Below are 26,837 nucleotides of genomic sequence, written 5' to 3' on the forward strand. Positions count from 1 at the left end.
CAGATATATCCCAAGCACCTATAACAGTGCCTGGTACAAAGGAGGCTTCAGTAAATATATTTTAGTAAATCAATACATGAATAAAAATGACAGACTTTATGATTTAAAATAGTCTTCATTTGTAATAAAGACTCTGGAATTTTTAAGGGTTTTCAAGAATTAAAAAAATAATAACAACATGAAAGAACCTGGCAAACAGTATATGTGAAAAAAACTGGATGATGAGTTTTCCATAAATTATTTCATTGTATCATCATTGTGGCCATGTGAGGAAAGTATGACTGTCTCTTCAATGTGCTCCTGAGAAAACTGAGACTCAGAGAAATTAAATAAATTCTTCCAACTTCCTTTAGCAGTTAAGTCTCTAGTTGTCCTGGATTTAAGCCCATGTATGTCTGACTTTATTACCCTAGCTTTTAAGCTAAGCAATAATTTTAAAGTAAAGTTAACAATTAACAAGTAGGAGTCACCAAGAACTGCCCCAATGCCATTAAAAAAATCAACTTTAGGCCGGGCGCAGTGGCTCACGCCTGTAATCCCTGCACTTTGGGAGGCCGAGGCGGGCGGATCACGAGGTCAGTAGATCGAGACCATCCTGGCTAACACGGTGAAACCCCGTCTCTACTAAAATACAAAAAATTAGCCGGGCGCGGTGGCGGGCGCCTGTAGTCCCAGCTACTCGGGAGGCTGAGGCAGGAGAATGGCGCGAACCTGGGAGGCGGAGCTTGCAGTGAGCCGAGATGGTGCCACTGCACTCCAGCCTGGGCGACAGAGTGAAGACTCCGCCTCAAAAAAAAAAAAAAAAAAAAAAAATCAACTTTATAGAGGTATGATTTATACAATAATATGCATTCATTTTAAGTATACTGTTCTATGAATTTTGGCAGATACATACACCACTATAAATACCACCACATTCAAGGCAGAATATTTCCATCACTCCAAAAAGTTCCCTTGTCCCCTTTTGCAGTCAATTCCCCTCTTAGGGGCAACCACTATTCCGATTTCAGTCACCAATAGGTGAGTGCTGCCTATTCTCTTAGATTTCATATAAATGGAACCATACAGAATGTACTCTTTTGTTCAGCATGTTTTTCAGTCATCCATGTTTTTGTGTATATCAATAGTTCATTCCTTTTTATTAATAAAAGGAGTTCCATTACATGAATACAGCAAAATCTAATCTGCTTGTACATTCACCTTTTGCAGGACATGTAAGTTGTATCCAGTCTTTGGCTTCTTATGAATCAAATAGTAGCTAAGAATATTCTTGGACAAGCCCTTTTATGAACACAGGCCTTTATTTATTTCAGGCAAATACCCTGGAGTACATTTGCTGGGTCAGAGGGTAAAGGTATGTTTAACTTTCTACATTGAAACAGCTCTGCCAAACCATTTCCAAAGTGATTATGCTGCTTTATGCACTCATCAGCAATATGCAGAGTTCCAGTTGCTCCTGGTCTCTGGTATCATTTGGTGGTGTCAGTCTTTTTAATATTCCCCATGCCAGTCAGTGTACAGTGCTGCCTCATTGTAATTTATTTTATATATTCCTGAGAGTGATTGATATTGAGCACCATTTCATGTGTTTGACTATGTGTATGTCTTCTTCTATAATATATTCATTTAGTATTTTGCTCCTCCCCTCCTTTTTGGGTAAGGGGGTTGGCACTGGTACCATTTTATGTTTTTTCTAGGTAGATAATATGAGAGGCAGTATAGTATAATGGTTAAGAGAATGTGCTACCCAGATCCAATTTTAGTGCTACCATTTGCTCATATAAAGCTTAGTAAAACATTTATTTTTATGTACTTTAGATTCCTTATCTAGAAAATGTGAATAATAGCACATGCCCCAAAGATACGGAACTATTAATATGTATCATGTGCTTAAAGTACTATTTGATACATAATAAGCACTGAATAAATAGTAGTTATTATTATAGGATGGAAAGAGTATTTTACCCTCAATTTTCTACGAGTTCATTCACATATAGATATCACTACAATTTTGACTCTAAAATCTGGGCCTTTTGTTTTCCTGTGTACTAACACTTTCTGCCTAATCTTGATCAGATTATTTAACTTCAATTTCCTTTCTGTTGGATTCAGGGGGGACAATAAGTAATGTTCCTGTCTCTTCCACCACTAGATAAATAAGACATTGGAGTCTAAGAAATGGAAATATAGATAATAACCTTATTACTGATAATCCTGAATTGGGGAATGTGGCTGAGATTTGTGGCCAAATAAGTCTTCTAACACTATCTCCACTGCATTAGACTAACGATCCCTTCACACTTGCAGGTAGAGGAGGCAGACACAACTCTCCCATCCGAGGCAGGCAACCTCCAGGGTGGCAGAAGAGAAGTGTGTATCCTGCAGACAGGCAGCACAAGAGAGAAGATGCTGAGATGGTACCGTGGCATGCCTGCTCGGAAATAGTCTTAAACTGGTCGATCAGATAAGTCACTCCTGCTTTCTTGAGGAGAGATGAGAGAAGAGGGAGGGGGACATCTTCTACTTTATGGAAATGGGAGTGCTAAAACATGTGAGCTTTGGTTACCACTGTAAGCCCAATAAATAATACTGAGTATCTGATATGACATCCGGCACATGTTAGGCATGGCAGATACTCTCTATCAACGAAGGCAACAGATGTGTATACATAGTTAAACTGTATCACAAGTTTATAAAAGTGACACATAAGCTGGAAGTGGAGCCCAGAGAAAGAAATGTTTAAATCTCCCTGAGGAAATAAGGAGATAACACTTGAACTGAATCTTTAACAACAATAAAAAAAAAAAAGATTAAGCATCAGTGGGTGGCCACACAGCATACTAGAATAAGAAACACATGCAAAGACTTGTAGACATGAAAAAGGAAATATTTGGAAAACATAGAAGAACATCAACATCACTGGAGTGTAAGTGCATTGGGGAAAGTTAATAGAAGTTAAAACGTGACGCAGTAAACTTGGTATATTACAAAGTAATAGTATAATAGTATCAAATAGTATGATTCCATACTAGGAAGTTTCTAGTTATTCTCCATTCATTACATTTCTTGAAAGAAGTGTGAAAAGAAGTTGAAAGTTAAATTTTGGGACCCCAAACTCATTAAGCCAAAGAGAAAAGTCAAGCTGGGAACTGGGTCACACAAACCTGTCTCCCCCTTTTGGTTCCTAAATAAGATGGCTTCAAGATGAAAAACTACATGCCTCTGCCATATTTTGCCCACAAGGAAATTCCTAGAGAGCTATTAAAGTTTCACCATGGCAATCAAAATTGATAGCTTATCTTTACAGGTGCAGTCACCCCAGCCCACCAGACACAACTGTATATCTGATTGATCCCCTGCCCCATTGTGTCTATATTTATCTTATGTAAAATGCAGTTTCACTGCATTTCTCCTCTGCCCCATTTGTTTTATGTCATTTTATGTAAAAAAAAAAAAAAATGCAGGTTCTCTGAGCCAAAGGCATGAATAACTATGAATAACTATTGTTCCCTGCCCTGCTCTTATGTGAAAATTGTGTACTTCTCAATTTCCCGCCCTTTCCCCTTTAAATTTGCAGTCCTCAAAATCATCTTCAGAGAAAGGCATAGACCAGTCCCCCGGGTGTGTCCTTAACTTTGGCAGATAAATCCCCTAAAACGCTTGAGACTTGTCTCGTCATTTTTCTTGATTGACAGAAGAAATATACATGGATCCTGCTATCCTTCCAATACAATGCTCTCTAGAATGATGGGCCTGAGAACATTCACAAGAATTTAAATATCTTCCCCATAGTTTCTACTCAGCTTCAAACTCTCAGTGGGTCTATAAATAAACATTAAAACTGAGTTCCTGCTATGTGATACTGACTGCTGGCTACTGAGGTACAGGGTCAGCTAAAGAGGATTCATTTGATCAGCTGCTCACTTCTAGCTTAGTAAAATAACAGCACAGAAGCTGTCAGTCTGTGACAGCACTTGGGACCCTCTGACAAACAGCATCAGTTCACTCATGGAGTCGGTAAGCATTTCTAAAGTGCAGAATAATCAAATGGGTGCTCTCTCCATTTGTTACAAAGGGAATCCTGCTTTGAGTCTTTCCAGATAACACAGAACCATTAGAAAGATTAGCAACTCATTTTCTTGAACTCTTTGGATGAGAACAGAGATCAAGTCTGGCATGCTGAAGACACAGAAAATTCATGGCTGGGAGAGCAGGGGAAGATGGTGATGAGTGATCCAAAGAGCCAGCCCCAGAGCCTTTACCAGGGCAGCTACTGGGGAAGAAGAGACAAATGTGATGGTGGCGATGACGCTGAAGACATAAGGAAGAGAGTCAGAAGAAACCGTATTGTTTACCGGGTGATGCAACTGTATCAAAAGATGTATCCTCACAAATGAGCCATGGAGGAACTATTATAATCTTCACCTTTCAAAGGTGAACTCTAAGTCTAAGGAAGGTTGAGTCATTTCCCCAAGCTTGTAAGAAATCTCAGAACAAAATTTAAACCTAGGTCTATGTGACTCCCAAATCCAGAGATTTGTGTGGGCAAACGTGTATGTGTGAATGTTCAAAATTGAAGACTGTCGGCCGAGTGCAGTGGCTCATGCCTCTAATCCCAGCACTTTGGGAGGCTGAGGTGGGTGGATCATGAGGTCAGGAGATCGAGACCATCCTGGCTAACACAGTGAAACCCTGTCTCTACTAAAAAATCAAAAAAAAAAAAAAAAATTAGCCAGGCGTAGTGGTGGGCGCCTGTAGTTCCAGCTACTCTGGAGGCTGAGGCAGGAGAATGGTGTGAACCTGGGTGGTGGAGCTTGCAGTAAGCCGAGACCGCTCCACTGCACTCCAGCCTGGGTGACAGAGGGAGACTCTATCTCAAAAAAAATAAATAAATAAAAAATTGAAGATTGTCTAACTCAGTGATCCTCAACCTTGATTGAGCATCAGGGTCATCTAGAGCTTTTGTTAGAATATGGGTTTCTGGGTCCTAGCTCCAAAATTTCTCATTCCTTAGGCCTGGGATGAGACATTTCTCATAAGTTTCAGGTCTTGCCAATATACTGCACCAGCCGGTTTGAGGACACTTTGAGAATTAGTTCCTTTTTGTTGTTGTTCTTCTTCTAATCACTATGCAACCCTGCCTTTCTAGGAGGCATGGAGGGAAAAAAAAAAGTAAAGTGAGGAGAAAAGATTAGAAAGTAATAATGGGACAATAAAAGCCCTGAAGACAAACTTCACCTCTTTCCTGCGTTGCCAGAGAGGGTCTAAACTGTTTCTACTAGACAGGATGAATAAGAAATTTTGTTGTTTTGGAAATTCCTCTTGGCTAGAGCCTGGCAATATTTATGATCCTCATAGGTGTGGCCATGGGTTCAAGTTACAAGTAGGTTTAACAACAATACCAAAAGCTAAGGTGTGGGGAAAACAGTCTACATTCAGAATCTATCAAACAACCCTACCTTCTCCATTAACCTCACCACCATCTTCAATCATTCTTCTCTTAAGCAAGTCTTTCTCACCTTCCCTTTCCTTGTTTGATTCAATCTTTTACTTGGAAATTTTCATTTCTATTTGCTCTGTTTCCCATGAAAGACCATCAGAATGAGAAGCTGTCTTTTAAAAATATAGTGAGGTCCCAGAAAACAATCTATTATTTAAAAAGGTTGTTTAAGCCCCGCACACTGCCTGACACAGACCAGGTACCCCACAAATACATACTTCTGAAGGAACAATAGTAATTTTAGGAACCTCCTTTGCATTTCTAAAGAAAATCATACTTATTACCAACTGTGCTTTTGCTGCATAGCATGTAATAAATTTGTAATTAATAAGATAATGAATCCTTTAGAATAAAGTGAACAAGAGGCAAATTAGGATACAAACTTTTTCAACAAAGTAAATGGCTAATTACTTCTGCCAAAACCATCAACTTAACAGGCAAATAGAACAGTCTGTTGATTTTTTTTCTTAGAGATAGGGTCTCAGTCTGTTCCCCAGGCTGGAGTACAGTAGTGCTATCATCCTTCACTTCAGCCTCGAAGTCCTCGGCTCAAGTGATCCCTCTGCCTCAGCCTCCGTAGTAGTTGGAACTACAGGTACATGCCCCTAGCCCAGCTAACTTTTACATTTTTTGTAAAGAAGGGGTCTCACTTTGTTTCCCAGGTTATTCTCAAACTCCTGGCCTCAAGTGATCCTCTCACCTTGGCCTCCCCAAATCTTGGGATTACAGATATAAGCCACTACACCCAGGCAACTTGTTAGTTTTTACATATGGTTCACCACCATTCGTGAAAGTAAGGTCCATGTGTCATGAAGGATACACCAAAAAAATGTGAATGACATCTGGAAAATATTTTAATAGTTATGCACTGAAACTGTATTAGAAACAATATGTAATCCCATATCAAACCTATGATTTGATGCATATTATTTCTTAGGACTGAAGTTATATTTTGAATGTGAATTGGTTTCTAGAAAAGCAATAAGTGAATAATAATATAGAGATAACACAACTAAGGAAGGTAGTTATTAATGACTGAATATTAATGACTGAAGTTTAGGAAACACGGGTAATAGTGACTGGTACCAGTCACCGATGAAGAGGAGGAAATTTCAGGTCAACATGTGTGACTTGTTTTGTTAAATTCTACCATTTAAAAGTTTGTGGCTTTGGGCAAGTTAAATGTACTTTCTGTGCTCCAGGTCAAAAGTGGTAATAATTCTTTTTTTTTTTTTTTTTTTTGAGACGGAGACTCGCTCTGTCACCCAGGCTGGAGTGCAGTGGCGCGATCTCGGCCCACTACAAGCTCTGCCTCCTGGGTTCATGCCATTCTCCTGCCTCAGCCTCCCGTGTAGCTGGGATTACAGGCACCCACCACCACGCCTGGCTAATTTTTTGTGTTTTTAGTGCAGACGGGGTTTCACCGTGTTAGCCAGGATGGTCTCGATCTCCTGACCTCGTGATCCACCCGTCTTGGCCTCCCAAAGTGCTCGGATTACAGACATGAGCCACCGCGCCCGGCCCAATATAATTCTTACTTGAAGGGTTTTTGTGAAGATTGAGGTAACGTAAAATAAATCTTTAAGTAGAATGCCTTAAGTGGGGCACAGGCTCACTTAGCAACTACTGGAGATGGCTGGGCGCGGTGGCTCAAGCCTGTAATCCCAGTACTTTGGGAGGCCGAGGCGGGTGGATCACGAAGTCAGGAGATCGAGACCATCCTGGCTAACATGGTGAAACCCCGTCTCTACTAAAAATACAAAAAACTAGCCGGGCGTGGTGGCGGGCGTCTGTAGTCCCAGCTACTCGGAGGCTGAGGCAGGAGAATGGCGTAAACCCGGGAGGCGGAGCTTGCAGTGAGCCGAGATCGCGCCACTGCACTCCAGCCTGGGTGACACAGCGAGACTCCGTCTCAAAAAAAAAAAAAAAAAAAAAAAAAAAAAATAAATAAATAAATAAATAAATCTTTAAGTAGAATGCCTTAAGTGGGGCACAGGCTCACTTAGCAACTACTGGAGATGATAGTAGATGGTGATGGTGATGGTGATGGTGATGGTGATAGTGATGGTGATGGTGATGCTGATGGTGATGGTGATGGTGGTGTTGGTGGTGGTGGTGGTGGTGGTGATGGTGGTGTTGGTGGTGGTGGTGGTGGTGGTGGTGGTGGTGATGGTGGTGTTGGTGGTGGTGGTGGTGGTGATGGTGGTGGTAGAGAAGGAGGAATAGGGAGAGAAAGAGGAGGAAGAAGAGGAACAGGAATAGAGGGGGAAAGAGGAGCTATAAACCTCCATAATTTCCATGCATTTTTCAGTTACTTAGAACTTCCATATTTCTCTTTGGATATTGGGAATAAACCAACTTAAAAATGATTCTATTTTTTAGTAAAGTTGAGACTGTAATACTACTGTCAGTAAAATGTCATTCTTGACCAAGCGGAACAAGGTGTCTCTCATTTCTATAACCTGGACTTTTGTACTTTCCCAATTATCTTTTTTATAATTTATAATTCTTTGAAGACTTGACACAATAATCTTACTAATGTTACTCAAGATACACCTTCAATTTATATACAATTAAAAAAGCTAGCTGCTAATAATAGTTTTCCTATATTATAAAGGGCATATAATGTATTTTGGGATGGTGATGATTTGAAATGTATTAAATTAAGAAGGAATAGGATCATACAGAGAAAAGAAGCAGTGATCAGCAGTAGGTACAAACTCTTGTTCCCAGGTTTCCTAGTAGGGATAAAGTCTTCATTTAAAGAGAAATAATTTTCTACCAAGCGGTATTTAAAGCAGGCATGGTCTATGTGGATAGGCCTGGATAATTCATTGACAGTAAAATTGCCACTTAATTATCATGCCAAACAACTGACATGGTAGAGATAACCCAGACCCTAACCCTTGGCCTTGGCAAACCAAATGTTTACACTTCTGTTAGGGACACAGACACATTGCAGAGTCTTAATGTAAGTTTGAAATCACAAGCAAACATACCTTCACAAAACCAAGGCTGCATAACTTGGCTTTTGCTCCAAATTGCCATTTACACTGTGTGTCAGCATCATAAATCTGTCCTGGTAGTTTGTCTGGATATTTATACTGTCCTGCTTGCTTGGGCTCATCCACTAGACACCCGGCCTGAGGTGTGCTGTAATGACAATACATGCTTATTAATTACTCTGTTGATCTGTGATCTTTCCATTGATGACAACACACTTCTGAATGCATTCATGCAAAGAAAAATATAACATGCTTTGAGAAACAGGTATATGTTTAAAGTTCAAATCCATGTTTATGCCAAAGAGTGAGTCCTGTCTAAGAGGATGGAATGTACACAGCCAGGCAGGGTTTTACAGGATGCTGAAAATTCTAGCCATCCAAGTGATTTGGCTTGGGATTCGACGGGAGATGGGGAAGGTTAATATATTTGAAAACTCCTATCAACAATCTCATTCAACAATATCTGACAATTTGTACTGAGTCCCTGCTGTGGCAAACCTTAGACAAAGCACTAATGGTACAAAATAAACCAGACAGACACAGTACCTGTCTTCATGGAGTTTTAAATCAAGTATTTTTGTTTTAACGGATAATGGAGCAGAGGTCAAAGATGTACTTTAACTCACAATAAGCCTTACAGACAAAAATAAATAACATTCCTAAAGAATCAAGAGGAATAATGAACTGGGGCATGAGGCAGAAAAATTTCCTTTAGGTATATTTGATGGAACCTGTTGAGAGCAAAAATCAGTCCTGATGGCATGGATATTCTTAGCACCTTATGTCCACTTACTTAAATAATTAAAATATGGTACCATTGAGAGGTTGATTAGCATGGTGGTTAAGTGTAATTTTGTAGCGAGATAGATGGGGGTCCTAATCAACCATGCAACCAAGACCGAGTTATGTAGCTCTTATACAGCTCAGGAGTGACAATGACTCTCATAAAGGTTGTTACACAGTTCAAACAAGAAAATATAACATGTTTCATAAAGCATAGTAAGCAAAGTTAGCTGCTGCTGTTATCATTATTATAACATTTAACTACAAAAGCATTTAACTACATACTAATGGAAATTCAATCTATGTCAAGTAGATCTTTTTTTTTTTTTTTTTTTTTTTTTTTTTTTTTTTTGAGACGGAGTCTCACGCTGTTGCCCAGGCTGGAGTGCAGTGGCGCGATCTCGGCTCACTGCAAGCTCCGCCTCCCGGGTTCCCGCCATTCTCCTGCCTCAGCCTCCTGAGTAGCTGGGACTACAGGCGCCCGCCACCGCACCCGGCTAATTTTTTGTATTTTTAGTAGAGACGGGGTTTCACTGTGGTCTCGATCTCCTGACCTCGTGATCCGCCCGCCTCGGCCTCCCAAAGTGCTGGGATTACAGGCTTGAGCCACCGTGCCCGGCCGTCAAGTAGATCTTAATTTCAATACTTATTAATTGCATTCTTACATGAGTTGGAAAAAATAATTTTAACCACCAAATCATGAATTTAAAACTAATAGGAAAATCTTCATGGCAAAGCTCACTAGCAAAAAGTCTGTTGATTTTTTTACTACCTTTTGGGCATATTTAGTTAGGTATCTTTAAGTTTAATATGCTTTGTGTATATATCTTAGTAATTCTTTAAACATTTGCAAATAATATACAGTGGTATGGGTTAAAAATAAAGTATCAAGAATGTCAATTCCCAAAGAAATTTCACTAACATCTGGTCAAACAGATATGGGAATAGTATCTAAGTACCCTAGTGGGTCAACATAGATTAAAAAGGTAGGTATGTATATATGTGTGTGTGTGTGTGTGTGTGTGTGTGTGTATTTCAACTTTGGGTTCATTATTTAATATGAATAGTGCAAATTTCCTAACTCCTACTTTTACTAATGCAACTTAAGGGTTCTGTGTTATTAAAAGCATTTTATATAGCTACCATCCTCCTTGGCTATCACTTGGACATAAAGCTGGCTCCTGGCCATTTCAGACACAATAGTCAAACAAGAAAATGCTCTATTCATTAAAACACAAACACACACTCATGCCATGTGAGCATTTTAAAAATACTCTATGGCACATTGATTGATAAGATTGAAATAATTAGTCACAGTAAAAAGACAATATACCTAGCAGCCTCTGGAAGTCACAGGGAAGAGACGGTTGAGTACACATCCTAGAGTCACAACAGATATAAGTGTGAGTCTTCTGTCTGCAACTTACCAGCGATAGTACCTTAAGCCACACAATTAACCTCTCTAAGACTTGATTTCTCAACTCTAGATTGAGGATAACAGTATTGCTGTGAGGATTGAAAGAGGAAATATGTGGAGAACATTTAGCACAATATTAGGCTTCAATCTATTTTTTTTTAACAATAATATCATCATCATCATCATCATCATTTGTCTTTCTGTTTATTGAGAGATCAAAAGGTAATTCCACTGAGGATTTGTTTTCACGTCTATGGAGCACAATTCTGTCACCACTCCAAACCTAGGAGCACCCCTGGATTTAACCTGTCATACCTGAGGAATTTCTTGAGATACTGTCGGCTGCAGGAAGACCATGAAAACACGCCATTGTTTCCGGTCAGTGTCGGAGACATGATATTGCCTTCAGCCTTTCTGCAGGGATTGCCTTCTCCATCGTGAATCATGCCAAAGCTGAAACAGAATGAAGAAAACAAAATCCTGCTTTGTGAACCCATTTTCCTGAAGGATAATCTGAGGAAGAAAAAAGATGCCGTGATCATCAACAAAACCAACTGAGAGAGTTATTAAAACTGGAACAGAGAAAGACAAATTACTGTAGACTGTTATAAAACTCATGCAGAAAATTTAAGAAGCGCTGAGGGCTTTGTTATACTATTTCCTGACCACAGAAGCAAAGAATGGTCTAGCTGCTACATGTTGTATGGGCTGGAAAATGTTGGGCAAGTTAAATTTAGGTATAAGCTAAGCCAAAGTGATGGACCAGCCAAATTACGTTATTTCAAACAGTAAAATTCTTTTCTTGTCACCAAACATAGAACTATGGTAAAGAAGTTCAGAGTGAGTAGGAAGGAGGTGTAGAGAGATGCTGATTCTAAGCTGTTTATGAACTGTTCATACATAAGCCTAGGGTGGTATAAAAACTTCTCTCCAACTATGATCAATTCATTAGCTGAAATCACAAACTCTGATTATAATTAAACTCTCTTATAATAAACATTTTTTAAAATGCTTGAACCCCTTTATTGAAGGCTATTAAACCTTGACCGTTACTGTTATCTTTCAGATGTATTATATGAGAAAACTTTAATTTGTTCCATTTCATCACAGAAGGGTCTAGTAATTATAGAATAAAAATTTTAGGTGGTCTACTCAATAGGAATCATGCATATTATACCTAAAGAATTCTCCAATATCCTGACAGGTAAAATAAATGTTACATCAATGTGCATACCCACATAGGATACATACTATAAAGACAGAGCTTACTTCAGGCTATATTAAAGTGGTAGAAGATGGAGAAACAAGAGTCTTCGATCTGCTCTAAAAAAATTCGGTGGGGCCGGGCGCGGTGGCTCAAGCCTGTAATCCCAGCACTTTGGGAGGCCGAGACGGGCGGATCACGAGGTCAGGAGATCGAGACCATCCTGGCTGACATGGTGAAACCCCGTCTCTACTTTAAAAATACAAAAAACTAGCCGGGCGAGGTGGCGGGCGCCTATAGTCCCAGCTATTCGGGAGGCTGAGGCAGGAGAATGGCGTGAACCCGGGAGGCGGAGCTTGCAGTGAGCTGAGATCCGGCCACTGCACTCCAGCCTGGGCGGCAGAGCGAGACTCTGTCTCAACAAAAAAAAAAAAAAAAAAAAAAAAAAAAAAAAAAAAAAAAAAAAAATTCGGTGCAGAGAAAAGTCTTTTCCGGTTCTTTTTTTTTTTTTTTAGGAATGCAGAGGATAGAGGGATATAAATATGAATTTCATCATTAATTTAAATTGTTCTTAATCTCATTATTTAAAAGAATAAAACTCGTTTCTTAGACCATATATTTATAAGGCAGATATGATTCCTATGTAAATAAAAATGTTATTCTGATATAATTTCATTTATAGAGTTAGCCTTTGAAAGTCGTCTATACCAAATAAATATGTTACAATAAAAGATAGGACTTTTTGTGACTCATGTCTATAACATGGCCATTTTTCCAGCATTCCTTCCAGTTTGCCAGGAAAGTAGTAGCAGGGCAGCCGTATGCTATGATCCTATCAGTGACTTCCGTAGGTATTCAGAGGTGACCACTCAAAAATAGGTATTTAATAACCTCAACATATATTCACTGAAAGCATTTTCTTATCGTCAGCTTTTCCCAATTTAATTCTTCTTCTCACCTAACCAAGATCTTAAGGGGATTTGTTTGGGAGACACCCTTTCTAAATATATTTGTGAAAGTCAGAAACAGAAAGGAACCTATAAATAAAGCACCCAAAGTGAAAAACAGAAAGAAATCTATAAATAAAGCACAAGAAGAAAGAGCAAGAATCCCAGAAACAGAGATGGCGTAGGAGAGATTGAAGCTATTACGCTAGAGGAAAAGAACTTACTTAGAACTTCAGTGGAATTTTATGTGCATAAGAAAACCAAGTTGGAATTTAATTCTGAACTTAACATTCTTAAATTTACTTTAATAGCATTTTAGAAGATTATAATGTATTTTCTTTAGCACGTGCCAAATGCCATATAAATATCTTAGGAATTGTCTATTTCAAAACTTCATAAGGCCATATTATTTAGAACTTAAGTATGTATTTTATTTTACATCTGTCCTTTCTCCAACCTCTGACTTCTCTCCCGCATCCTACCTGAAGAATATTTTCTGCTTTTCCTTATCTAAAATGTTGGATTTTGATTTTGGATAATTTTAACACATACGCAAAGAAAATTAAATTTTTCAATGACCAGTATTTTGAAAAGTGAGACCGGTTCATTTGGACTTCATGCTGGTAAAACAAACTTAGACATACATTTGATATGTATATATATTTTATTTCCTGCTTTGCATGAGAAACATCATTCTTACTGAGCATTTTTGCTTCTCCATTTACAATTTTAAAAATTGGCTTATTCATATTTAAGTGTGTGTGGGTGTCTAAGTGTGTGTGTGTGTGTGTGTGTATAGTAACATTGGAAATTTGTTGGATAACAATAACAACAATTGTCAAGATTTAAGTTTCCTAGAGATAATAAGTGTAGCTCATAGAAGATACCGGCACTGGCCGGGCCTGGTGGTTCACACCTGTAATCTCAGCACTTTGGGAGACGGAGGCAGGCAGATCACCTGAAGGCAGCCTGGCCAACACGGTGAAACCTCATCTCTACTAAAACTATAAAAATTAGCCAGGCCTGGTGGTGGGCACTGGTAATCCCAGCTACTCAGGAGGCACAGGCAGGAGAATCACTTGAACCTGGGAGGTGGAGGTTGCAGCGAGCCGAGATCACACCACTGCACTCGAGCCGAGACGACAGACCGAGACTCTGTCTCAAAAAAAAAAAAAAAAAAAAAGAAAGAACAGAAAAGATACCAGCACCAACATATAAAAATATCAACTATGGTTACTGAATATTTGCTTTTTAAGTCAAAAATTAACTAGATGCTTTAAAAATATATGAGTTATTTCCTGTATGTTGAATAAAATATACACACATGCACACACAAACATCCCTAAACGGGTATACCTGAAGAGTACTACACATTGAAATCATTATTTTGTAAAGTAGTATACTTGCTCCAATGCAGCTGCTGTTGCTCAAATGTTTGAAAATTCTCTATAGCGTTGTCTCCATCATAAAAGGAAGATTTACTAACACCAATTAAAAGAATATTAAGTACATGCAATGTTACCAACTAAAAGAATATTCAGTACATGCAGCAAAAGTTTTTTTAAAAAGTTGTGTGCCATTTTACTCTGGGAATTAATTTTTCTCCATGATTACTTCCTGTGCATAAAGAATCAGCTAGAAGTGTCTCCATTGCTGCAAAACATGAACAAAAATAAACAAATGCCTAACAGCCTGGGGACTCAGTTAAATAACTTGCAATCCGTGCACACGAAGGAGTACTGTGTGGCCATTAAATGCTGTTGTTTAAAAATAATGAAATCAACAATAACTAGCCTTTAGTGAGCCCTTTGTATGGCCAGAAACTATTCTAAGCTTTACACAAGATTGATCCTCTTTGTTCTGCCTAAGTCAACAACAACGGTTAAAACGCCAATGAATCATCCAACTAGTTTTCATATAAAGTAGTGGGTCAAAGAGCCACTTACTTGTGCCCCGACTCATGAGCGATGGTGAAGGCAAGGCCAAGTCCTGTGTCCTCATTGATGGTACAACTTCGGTACTTAGAGCACATTCCACTGATGGGGGCAAACCCTATTGAAAGATCAGTTTCAAATGTGAATCCAAAGGTTGCACACACAGATACGTGATAATTTATATCCTCGAAATGTTCTACATAGTTTTAGTTTAATCAATGCATTCAATGTTTTTGCAAAAAAAAAAATTACTAATGATCTACAGTTCTTTGTCCTGTGTAATGATAATATATAAATGCAGCATTTCCTATTTTCTTGCTTTTGTTACATATTGTTATCAATTGATCCTCGTAACAGCCCTGTAAGGTCAGTATGAGTACTGTAATTCCCATTTTACTTTTAGTACAGTAAGTCACAGAATATTTATATGCCTTGTCTGAGTTTATCATTTGGGTCAGAGCAACAGATAGAATGATAGCAAAACCAATGCAAAATGCTCACTGAACAGTGGCATTCACGTCACAGCTCAGGGTATATTTTCCAAGAAAAAACACGCATCCTGGTCTTTTTCTAGAGCAGAAAACATGAAAATGCCTAAGTAATGCATGCAGATTAAATTAATTTTTCTCTGGTTCTTTATAATGTGGTAAGTGCTTCTGTTCCCAAAGTTACCTCCTCTAAGAGCCATTATAAAAGTGTCCCAGCCAGCTCTTAAGTCTATCTTGAAATACAGTGCAGTGTGTGAGAACATCTTTCATTCCAGTTTTGGTCCTAATAATCACTAGAACAAATCTATGTACCCATCTAATATTAAATGCATGCTTGTGAACTGACTGTACTCACTTCACTGTCAAGATAGAAGGGAGATCAGCTGGGAAATCTAATATAAAGGCACAAATAAGGGGTAGCATCATTATCATTACTGCCATCATCATCGTCACTAAATAAATGGTTGCCAAATTCACACACTCTGCTATATGTCTATTATATATCTGTGTGTATGTATTTATAGCTTAGGAAACCAAACCTCAGAGAGGTGAATTAACTTGTTTAGGATCTCAGAGTCATAAATACCAGACTCAGCAATCAACCACAGACATATGGGAAGTCAAAGCCCATGCACTTTGCATTAGGACATACTGCTTAAAGTAAGTGACCTTTTCGACAAGTGGTGGAATTTCTGGCGTTTTGTTTTTTCCAAGCCTTTTCTTACATTTTGGTCTCTGGATAACAGATAACACTGTCTGCTTCTCAGAATCTTCAAAACATCAACAATGCATTGGATTATCATATGTCACTTTGCACATTCCAAATCCAGAATATGAATAGATGTATATCGTTTTTCATTATAAAAACCCTTTCTCTGGAACAATTTCCAAAATAGTTGTGTTTTTGAAGACTGTGATTAATGGCTAATTGTTAAAATAAACTTATTTATAGGACATAACAGAGAAACTACAGAGAATTTGAGAAACATAAAAAATAAAATTTCTGCCCTGGCATGGTGGCTCATGCCTGTAATCCCAGCACTCTGGGAGGCTGAGGCGGGTGGGTCACTTGAGGTCAGGAGTTCGAGACCAGCCTGGCCAACACAGTGAAACCTGTCTCTGCTAAAAATACAAAAACTAGCCAGGCGTGGTGGCGGGTGCCTGTAATTCCAGCTACTCTGGAAGCTGAGGCAGGAGAATCACTTGAATGCAGGAGGCAGAGGTTGCAGTGAGCCAAGATTGCGCCACTGCATTCCCGCCTGAGTGACAAGAACAAGACACCATCTCAAAAAATTAAAAAATAAATAAAATGTCTTATGAAGTCCAACATACTATTGTCTTTAATGTATCATAAGGGATTATAAAGTACTTCAAGGAAAAGTGTGAGAGAAGTACATCACATAAGCTTTTCTCAGCTCCACAAAATTCTACCATTCATCTGGACTATTAGTTGTATCAGCAAACTATGGCTCCTGTGTTCTGTTTTTGTAAATAAAGTTTTATTAAAACACATCTGCATTCATTTTTTACATATTACCTGTGACTGCTTTTGAAACAATACAGCTGAAATGGCTAGCTGCCACAGAGACCTGTGGCCTGCATAGCCTAACATACTATCAGGTCCTTCACAGAGAGTTTGCTGACTCCTGATTTGGACAACCATTCATCAACTTTTAAAAAATGTTGAATTCCTATTATGTGCAATGGAATATACTGGAATATAGTATAGGTATAAAAGATGCAATTCGTGCTATCACTGTCCTGTACAAACTAATATGGAAGAACTGAGCACTTGAAAGTCAAGTAACTTTCTAAAAGAGGCACTGCTACCTAGTGGCACAGTTAGGTACCATGGAACCCAGTAAAATCTTCTTCAGCTACCTGATTTTGTGGTCATGATGCTTATGGAATAACCTACACGTTTCTAGTTAAATAATGTATCTCACACCTCAGTGATCATCAGTAGGATCAATCAAGAAAAATACAAGCCAGGTGAGGTGGCTTATGCCTGTAATCCCAGGACTTTGGGACACCAAGGCAGGCAGATCACCTGAGATCAGGAGTTCAAGAGCAGCCTGGCCAACATGGCGAAACCCCGTCTCTACTAAAAATACAAAAATTAGCCAGGCATGGTGGTGGGTGCCTGTAATCCCAGCTACTTGGGAGGCTGAGGCAGGAGAATTGCTTGAACCCAGGAGGCGGAGGTTGCCGTGGACCAAGATTGTGCCATTATACTCCAACCTGGGCAACAAGAGTGAAACTTCAACTCAAATAAAAAAAAAAATACAAAATGAATAAAGTAAGTGGGCTCCCCACATTCTAAGTTCAGTTAAAAAGAACAATAGTCTCCAGAGGGCATGGGAGGTTACTCCACAATTTAAATATTATGTCTTTTGATTAAGGAACATAAGGGCTATCCATCATCCATAGAAAGTTTGCATACTGTGTTTTCAGCTAACAGGTGTGTGTGAAGGATCTGTTCATACCATACCTAGAGTGTCACATGGTTCATTCTTCCAAGAACAAATATCAAATCCCGTGAGTAAGATGGCATGATCATGTCTCTTGCCATTCTTTCCAATGAGGGCAGACTGCCATTGACAAAAGCTATTCAGAGACTGGTCTGCATGATGGTTGATCAATAATCCTCCCTATGGGAAACCCACACAAATCAAAGTGTGAATTTGTCACAGAGATGAGAATGCTGAATCATTCCATTTGTACAGGCAAACACAGAAACTTATTTCTAGGGAAAAAGATCACTAGAGGAAAACACTTGAGCTAAGGTAGGAGACGGGAAAATATCTATTTTAGGTAAATGCTCACAATATTTAAAGCAACTACAAAGTTTCTCTAGTGTGGTTTATGATTGATTATAGTTCTACAAAAAATAACCTGGCATCACTTAGAACACCTTTGTTCATCTCATCTGGTACTACCTTTATAAAACCGTTACAACTTTTAAAACAGGATAATAAATTAATGGTGATGAAGTTCAATGGCTTTTCCATAAAGCCTTATCATTATTTCCATAGATGTTGAAATTCTCAGCAAAGCATCTGGCACATCATAGGTTATAGTCAATCAATCAATATAATGAAAATCAATATAATGAAAATTCACAGAGTGAATAAACAAATGATGATATGATTCCAAAAGATAACAGAGGACCTACCCTTAAAATAATCATCTGTCAAATGTTTGCTTAGTTGAAACTATTGACTTGGCCAAGTTGAAAGCTGACAGACAAGATCTTTAATTATCAGTTAATTAGGATGTGGCTGGCTTCAGTGTCCTTGGGCAACCTATTAGTAGGCTAAAGACAAAAGTGTCTCCTGATCAGCACGCATCCTTCCTATCTTTCTAAAATTCCAAAAACCATTTGACAAGCTGTTAACTTCTGTAGCTCTCCACAGCTGGGCAATTAGATCAATTTTTGTCTTGTCTGTGTCTTCCTGCTTTTTATGTTTTTTATTGGGGTTACAGAAGAAGAGGACGAGCCTCGGGGGACTTAAAAAATACCCATTTGAATGGTAATCACTATCTCAGAGAAACAGAGTTTAAACATCAAAACACTACAAAGCAGTGAGTACCATGTAATTTAACACTTTATTACATGTTCCGGTTTTCAAAATTTGCCCCATGTTTGTGTCTTGCATCTCACTGTGATCAATTCAAGGGCAGCTAAATATCCCTTGTTTATTCCCTGTATTACCTAAGAGGGTACTGGGGAGACAGTAGGTTTACTACAATAATTTTCTGATGTCTTATTTTCAGTATATTTTTGAAATATCCTTCTGCATCTACTAGCAATTACTCAGCATACCAAACTTGCAAAATCTAGCTAATGCTTAAATCTATGACCAAATTCACCTTCTTTGTGAAGCCTACATAACATTTATATTTTTATGTAACATATTTATGTTTCATATTTTTATTTATATTATATATTTATATATTTAATACTTTATGTACCATTATTTATGTATATATATGCACATATGATATAAATACATTTAAATATAAATATTTTTCTGGTGCTTTAGTTTAATTATGTGATTACACAACCTTTTAAGATTGTACCTTGAGGAGAGTCAGCCTAGTTTCAAATTTAAGCAGCTAATGACTAGTACATGGATTAGTGAACATAGTAGGTATTCAAGGAATGTATTCTGAATGGCAGACCGAAAGAAGACATAAATGAAGTTTGCCACTTACAGGTTCTTGTTCCAGAAGAATTAGGCTCACCACAACCACGTTTATGTCACTTCCAATAGTCCCATCTTTAAATAGGCCAGAAACCTGTTGGAACAATGGAAGTCAAACAAAATCTCAAAATGTTCAAAACCTTATGGGGGAAATCAATCAGACATACTGACTGAAGTACACAGGCTTCAATTTTAACCAATATATGTACATATAAAGACAATTTCCTCAAAACTCAACTTAAAAAAAATAAAACCACATGTGTAGCTATTAAAAGTAATGGCAGAAACTACAATTACATATGCACCAACCTAATATATATGCTATTCAACCCATGCAAGAGAATTCTATGACTTTTATCTTCTTTAAAGAGCCAGAAGGTTCGTGACACCCCACCTTACCATGTTCATTACTGTGAGAATGTACGTGGTGACATTTCCCTTGCCATGCTTTTCCACCATTTTCTTGTCTGCCACCACAAGGGTTTCCACATTTAGGCCCTTTTGTGATTTTCCAGCTGATCTCCTGGGTCGCCCAGAGCTCCCATATTCATCAAACCTTAGATAGGTGTCCTCTGTGGGAGGCTTGGGAGCATCTATGATGAATATAAGAGCATTTGGAAGGGATATTAGACAATATCTAGATAAGACCTGTTGAAAGAGAAACTGAAACAAGGGAAGAAGAGAAACTATGTAATCAACACTCCACCAATCCACTAACAAGTGATGCTGCCAGTGCCTGCCCAGGTGCCTTGCATCTAGTATGTGGTCAAGAAGGACCTACTCAATAAATGTTTGGATGCACGGATGGGTAGATGGATGGGCTGGACAGGATGGATGGATGGATGTGTGGATGGATAGATGGGTAGATGAGTGCATGGATGGATGTTGGATGGATACATGGGTAGGTGGATAGAAATAAATGGATAATGGATGAATTCAGTAACTCAAAAATGCTCTAAAAAGTTAAAAAAAATGAAAGAAAAAGAAAAGAAAAGAAAGGAAAAGAAAAGAAAAGAGAAAAGAAAAGAGCTCTAAGCCAGGCATGGTGGCTCACGCCCGTAATCCCAGCAATTTCAGAGGCAAAGATGGGTGGATCACTTGAGGTCAGGAGTTTGAGACCAGCCTGGCCAACATGGTGAAACCCTGTCTTTACTAAAATTACAAAAATTAGCCAGGCATGGTGGTGCATGCATGTAATCCTAGCTACTTGGGAGGCTGAGGCAGGAGGATCACTTGAACCCAGGAGGTAGAGGTCTCAGTGAGCCAAGATCACGCCACTGCACTCCATAAGGAAGTCTCTCGTTTATGTCCTCAAAAGAAACACCCAACCACACCTATGCATTTACCTTTGAGATACAGTCTCTGGATGACAGAGTGAGACTTCACCTCAAACAACAACAACTAAAACAAGCTATAATTCTAGTTAGTAGAACAGATCAACAAAAAATCAATTTTGTGGGGAGAAACTTTGAAAGTAGAAAATGCTCATTTTTCTACTCAAAAACTGCAGAAATAGTGTTAATCCTTTGGCTCTAAATTTATTATTTATGAATTTATTAAATATACCACTTCATACATTATTTTCTAAACAAAATATAAACAGCTCTAAAACTTTATGCAACATTTTCTAAATAAAATGTAAACAGCTCTAAAATACTGTTCATGTCTGAAACTCTCATTTCATCAACACAGACTTTCACATAGCACATAAGAAGTGGTCAGTAAGAACTCTTTGATGTGATATTGGCTTAGTTATCGGGGAAACAGCATAGTCGGGGGGTGATATTAAAAACTGTATTAAACACTTTTCATAACTGGTAAAGTGTGGACACCAAGTTAACAGAATGGATACTGGCCATAGCCATTGAGCAGAGACCTAGAAGTGCCTGCTGGGCCAGACATGATGCCTTTAGTTAATGGATAGAAACAACTACGCGCATTCCTGGGAAGAAAAATGGCATCTGGAAAGTTCAGGGAAGTACCTGTGTACTAACTAGTATGGAAATATTTTAGTACTGTAACACCGGTCCAGCCATAACAGTGAAACTAGCTCTCTACAGAGTAAAATTCAAAGATCAAATGATTTAGAGTTAAATTTAAAAACTCAGGTTGGCCACTTACGATCACAGTGACCTTGAGTCTCAGTTTCCTTATCTATGAAAACAGGTGACACCTGTTTATAAGGTTGCTGTAAAGATTTGCTTTGATGTCTCATATCAAACATGTCTTACCACTATAAACATTATTACTATCATTAGTACAAGTTAAATTATTACTCTATACATGCCCCTTAATGAGGATATTTCAATAATACCAAAAACTCAAAAACCAGTTAAAATGGTAGAAACTCTTTCATTATTCTGCCTGATTAATATCTTAGTGATACCAGTTCCTCTTCTCCATGAGAATAACCTTTTTCCAGCTATGCTATACAACTTGGTACCCACTTTCCACGTGTAGCTATTGAGCCACAGAAGAATTTAAAAGTTTAAAAAGCAATACTTGATTCAGGTATTAAAAGTCTTTTGGCTAGGCTCAGTGGCTCATGCCTGTAATGCTAACATTTCGGGAGGCTGAGGCAGGTGGATCACCTGAGGTCAGGAGTTTGAGACCAGCCTAGCCAACATGGAGAAACCCTGTCTCTACTAAAAACACAAAAATTAGCTGGGTATGGTGGCATGTGCCTATAATCCCAGTTAGTGGGGAGGCTGAGGCAGGAGAATTGCTTGAACCTGGGGGATGGAGGTTGCGGTGAGCTGAGATTGCGCCACTTCACTCCAGCCTGGGCGAAAGAGTGAAACTGTCTCAAAAAAAAACAAAAAACAAAAAACAAGCAAAACAAGAAAAAAGAAAATGTTTTAAGTATGTCCCAAACAACTTGAGTATGCAAATCTACTTTTTTGACCTTAATTTTATGCAAGTTAAATGAAGATTAAGTATTTCCAGTAAAAATTTATCATCTGAATTGACAGGTTTAAGTGCTGTACGTTTAAAATAAACACTGGATTTCCAAAACTTATTAGGAAAAAATAATGTAAATCTCTCACTAATCATTTGTTATACTGATTACATGTTGAGATAATATTTTGTATATGTTGCATTAAATAAAATGGTATTAAAATTCATTTACCCTTTTTTTAAACTTTTAAAACTTGTGACTATTAGAAAATGTAAAATTGTATTTAGGGCTTGTGTTACATTTCTATTGGACATCGCTGGTCTGGAAACAGCTGAAGGTTGTACCAAGGTCACAAACCATGCTCAAGGATACCTGTGTTTCACAGCTACCTCCCTCACATGCTAATATTCTTGTTTCTGGAAGTCTCTCCTTTACGTCTTCAAAAGAGACATCCAATCACACCTAGACATCTACCTCTCATTTCTTTTGTCATTGGAAATCTAGATACTTTTCTTAGGAGCACAGAAATCAAGATAAGATTGGGATCTATGGCATGAAAGTAGGAGATACTAAAAGAGTAAAAGAGAAACCATATCTAAATATTTCCTAGTTTAACCTAGATTAATTGATCATTCAGCATTTGCCTGAGAGAGATCATTACTGGTCCTACGCCAAGACAGATGCTCAGGGTAGCCCATTTTGACTTGCAAAGCTTGTACACCCAACAGCTCTCAGGAAAACCCGTCGAGGCCCACATAAGAACAGAACAAGAAAAAGTTTCCTTACATACATTTCTTGCGTCGTCCACAAAAATGCTGCTTTTGCAACCTTCGATGGTGATACTCTGTCTCTTGACTCTGAGATGCATGGGGAATGTGACTTGGGGAGTAACCAGGATAATTCTGGCCAGAGCTGGGGTAGCCACGGTACCGCTGGACCTTCTCCTCTGCTGTCCTTTTGTACAGTACATGAGGATGGTGACCCGCAGGGGAGCTGTAGTTGTGTTCCTGGGCCAGGAGCTGAGGTAACGGCGAGATGAGGAATTCATTTTTTCGTGTCCTTATTAAACCTGACTAAAAAGCCAAACACAAAGCAAATAGTCATGATTCCATGCCTCCCTGTGCCAAGGGTTGGTTTTCAACAGCTATTTCCTGACTAATTCCTGTATGTGGGCACAGGAGCTAAAAGCTTCACACATATTGCCTCATTTTTATCTGCATCATTACAACAAGTTGCTATTATTATTGAGACAGGGTCTCACTTTAAAACCCAGGCTAGAGAGCAGTGGTGCAAACATGGCCCACTGCAGCCTTGACCTGCCAGGCTCAAGTGATCCTCCCAGCTCAGCCTTCCAAGTAACTGAGACTACAGGCACGTGCCACCATGGCCGGATAATTTTTATATTTCTTATAGAAACAGGGTCTATGTGGCCCAGGCTGGTTTTGAACTCTTGGCCTCCCAAAGTGCTGGGACTACACGCATGAGCTACCGCACCTGGCCCGACAAGTTGCTATTATTATCACCCCCATTTACAAAGGAGAAAACTGAAGCTAAGATAGTAAGTAGGAAAGCTAGCATAGGCACCCAGAGTTCTCTACTTTCAGAGGCAGGGCTCACAACCACTGGGCTGTCAGTTCTGATGTTTGTGCTTGAAGGGCTGAGCCATGCACATCCTGCTACATCTGCATTTATAACCTGGCAGATGCCATGCTCACCACTGGATAGAGTGATGAATATAAAAACACCCCTACTCATTCTCAAGAAGTGGTTCACACTTGATTTCTTTTCTCTCTCTCTTTTTTTCTTTTTTCTTTTTTTTTTTTAGATTAGGTTTCATTCTGTCCCTTAGGTTGGAGTGCAATAGCACTGTCGTGGCTCACTGTAGCCTTGACCTACTGAGCTCAAGCAATCCTCCTGCCTCCGCCTCCTGAATAGCTGGGACTACAGGTACACACCACTACACTCAGAAATGGGGTCTCTCTATGCTGCCCAGGCTGGTCTCAAAGTCCTGGGTTCAAGCGATCCTCCTGCCTCAGCCTCCTAAAGTGCTCAGATTACAGGTGTGAGCCACCACTTCCAGCCTATCTTGATTCATAATTGCTAAACCAATTAAAAAACAAAAAAACTAGCAAGGATCGCAAAGGAAGGCATGAGTGATGATCTCTAAGTGGGAGTCTAGAGAATCTGATGAGTGGTGCTGCTATAATGAAGAGATATATTTACCAAATCCAGAAGAAAGGGGAGACCCTGGGAAGCCCATTCAATCACAATTTTGCTTTCCAAGTTGATGGCACAGTGTATATCTTCATATCTGATTTTGCAACCATGATGCACTCTTGTCTTTCTTTCAGCAAATGCTGTACTCTATCTTCTCTAGATATCAGAGTTATCTTCTCCAGATATCAGAGTTCCCTGATACCCAAGACCCTGCTGGGGAAACTGTGGTCTGCAGACCAGTAGCTTCAGCCTCACCCAGGAGCCTGTGGCATTCAGAATCATGGGCCTCACCCCAAACCTGCTGGATCAAAGTCTGTGCTTTATTGATATCCTCACATGTTTATGGGATCCTTTGTATTTCTGTGGTATCAGTTATGTCGCCTTTTTCATTTCTGATTTTATTTGAATCTTCTCTTTTTTTTCTTCATCTAAGCTAAAGGTTTGTCAATTTTATCTTTTCAAGAAACCAACTTTTTGTTTCATGAACCTTTCGCATTCTTTTTTCAGTCTATATTTCATTTATTACTGCTTGGATCTTTATTATTTCTTTAGTTGACTTTGGGTTTAGTTTGTTGTTATTTTTCAAATTCCTTGAGATGCAATATTAAGTTGGGTTATTTTGGGGATCTAATTTTTTTACGTAGGTTGGTTAACGCCAATGAATTTGAAAACTTAGAAAGAATAGAGAAATCTCGGACAAATACAGCCTAACAAAACTGAATCATGAAGAAACAGAAAATCTGAACAAACAAATAATGAGTTAAGGAAATTGAATCTGTAATAAAAAGTCTCCCATCAAAGAAAATCCCAGGGCCTGATGGCTTCCCTGCTGATTTCTACCCAATTTAAGGAAGAACTGATATCAATCCTTTGCAAACTATTGAAAAAAAATTGAAGAGGGAGTAGTTTTCCAAACTCATTCTACATGGTCCTCATTACCCTAATACCCAAACCAGACAAGAAGTAAAAAGAAAGCTACAGGCCAATATACCTGTTGAAAATAGATGTGGAAATGCTCAACAAAATACTAGCAAACCAAATTCAACAGCACATTAAACAGATCATTCACCATGATCAAGTGGAATTCATCTCAGGGTTTCAAAAACAGTTTAGTATACATTGATCAACAAACATGATGTATCACATTAACGGAATCAACATTGAAAAACATAATTTTAATAGAGGCAAAAAATGCATTTGATAAAATTTAACATCTCTTCATGATAAAAAAAACTCTCAACAAATTAGGTATAGAAAAAGTGCATCTCAACACAACAAAAGCCATCTATGACAGATTCCCAGCTAACATCCTACAGAATGGGGAAAAGTTGAAAGAAAGCCTTTCCTCTAAGATCTAGAACGAGACAAAGATGCCCACTTTCACTGCTCCTATTCTACATAGTACTGGAAGTCCTGGGTAGAGCAATAAGGCAAGAGAAGGAAATAAAGGGCATTCAATTTAGAAAGGAGGAAGCCAAATTGTCCCTGTTTTCAGATAACATGATCTTATAAAGAGAAAACCGTAAAGAAACCGTCAAAAAACTATTAGAATAGAGGAATACAGTAGAGTTGTAGGATGCAAAAATCAACACAAAAAATCAGTAGCATTTCTATATGCCAACCTTGAGTTTTTTGAAAAAGAAATCAAGAAAGTGCCCAGGTGCAGTGGCTCACAACTGTAATCCCAGCACTTTGGGAGGGCCAAGGTGGGTGGATCACTTGCGGTCAAGAGTTTGAGATCAGCCTGGCCAACATGGTAAAACCCTGTCTCTACTAAAAATACAAAAATTAGCCGGGCGTTATGGTGGGCATCTGTAGTCCCAACTGCTGGGGAGGCTGAGGCAGGAGAATCACTTGAACTCAGGAGGTGGAGGTTGCAGTGAGCAGAGTTGGTGCCATTGCACTCCAGCCTGGGCAGTAAAAGCAAAACTGTCTCAAAGAAAATCAAGAAAACAATCTCATTTACAATAACTACCAAATACATACATACATACATACATACATACATACATACATACATATATATATATGATCTAGAAATAAATTTAACCAAGGAGAAGATCTCTACAATGAAAACTATACAACATTGATGAAAGAAATTAAGAGGATCCAAATAAATATGAAGATATTCTGTGTTCATGGATTGAAAGAATATTTTTTAAATGTTTATACAAGGCTGGATACAGTGGCTTATGCCTATAATCCCAGCACTTTGGAATTTGAGACCAGCCTGGG

General features: G+C 38.6%; 1 protein-coding gene across 3 annotated transcripts in view; it reads right to left on the reverse strand.

The window, feature by feature from the left end:
* Positions 1–26,837, reverse strand: part of ADAMTS18 (ADAM metallopeptidase with thrombospondin type 1 motif 18) — a 153,912-nt gene that overhangs the window by 62,556 nt on the left and 64,519 nt on the right. For 2 of the 3 annotated variants that reach the window (XM_028840641.2, XM_077986921.1), the window contains exons 4-10: positions 23,172–23,458; positions 19,886–20,079; positions 19,497–19,580; positions 17,770–17,929; positions 14,803–14,908; positions 11,021–11,158; positions 8,500–8,653 (exon numbers count right to left, since the gene is read on the reverse strand). In XM_028840641.2, coding sequence (XP_028696474.2) covers positions 8,500–8,653; positions 11,021–11,158; positions 14,803–14,908; positions 17,770–17,929; positions 19,497–19,580; positions 19,886–20,079; positions 23,172–23,433 — 1,098 coding nt within the window. In that variant the 5' untranslated portion in view covers positions 23,434–23,458. The remainder of the gene's footprint in view (positions 1–8,499; positions 8,654–11,020; positions 11,159–14,802; positions 14,909–17,769; positions 17,930–19,496; positions 19,581–19,885; positions 20,080–23,171; positions 23,459–26,837) is intronic. The other variant, XM_077986920.1, reaches the window with a different exon arrangement.

Source organism: Macaca mulatta, chromosome 20 (genome assembly GCF_049350105.2).
Source record: "Macaca mulatta isolate MMU2019108-1 chromosome 20, T2T-MMU8v2.0, whole genome shotgun sequence".
Taxonomy (NCBI): Eukaryota; Metazoa; Chordata; class Mammalia; order Primates; family Cercopithecidae; genus Macaca; species Macaca mulatta.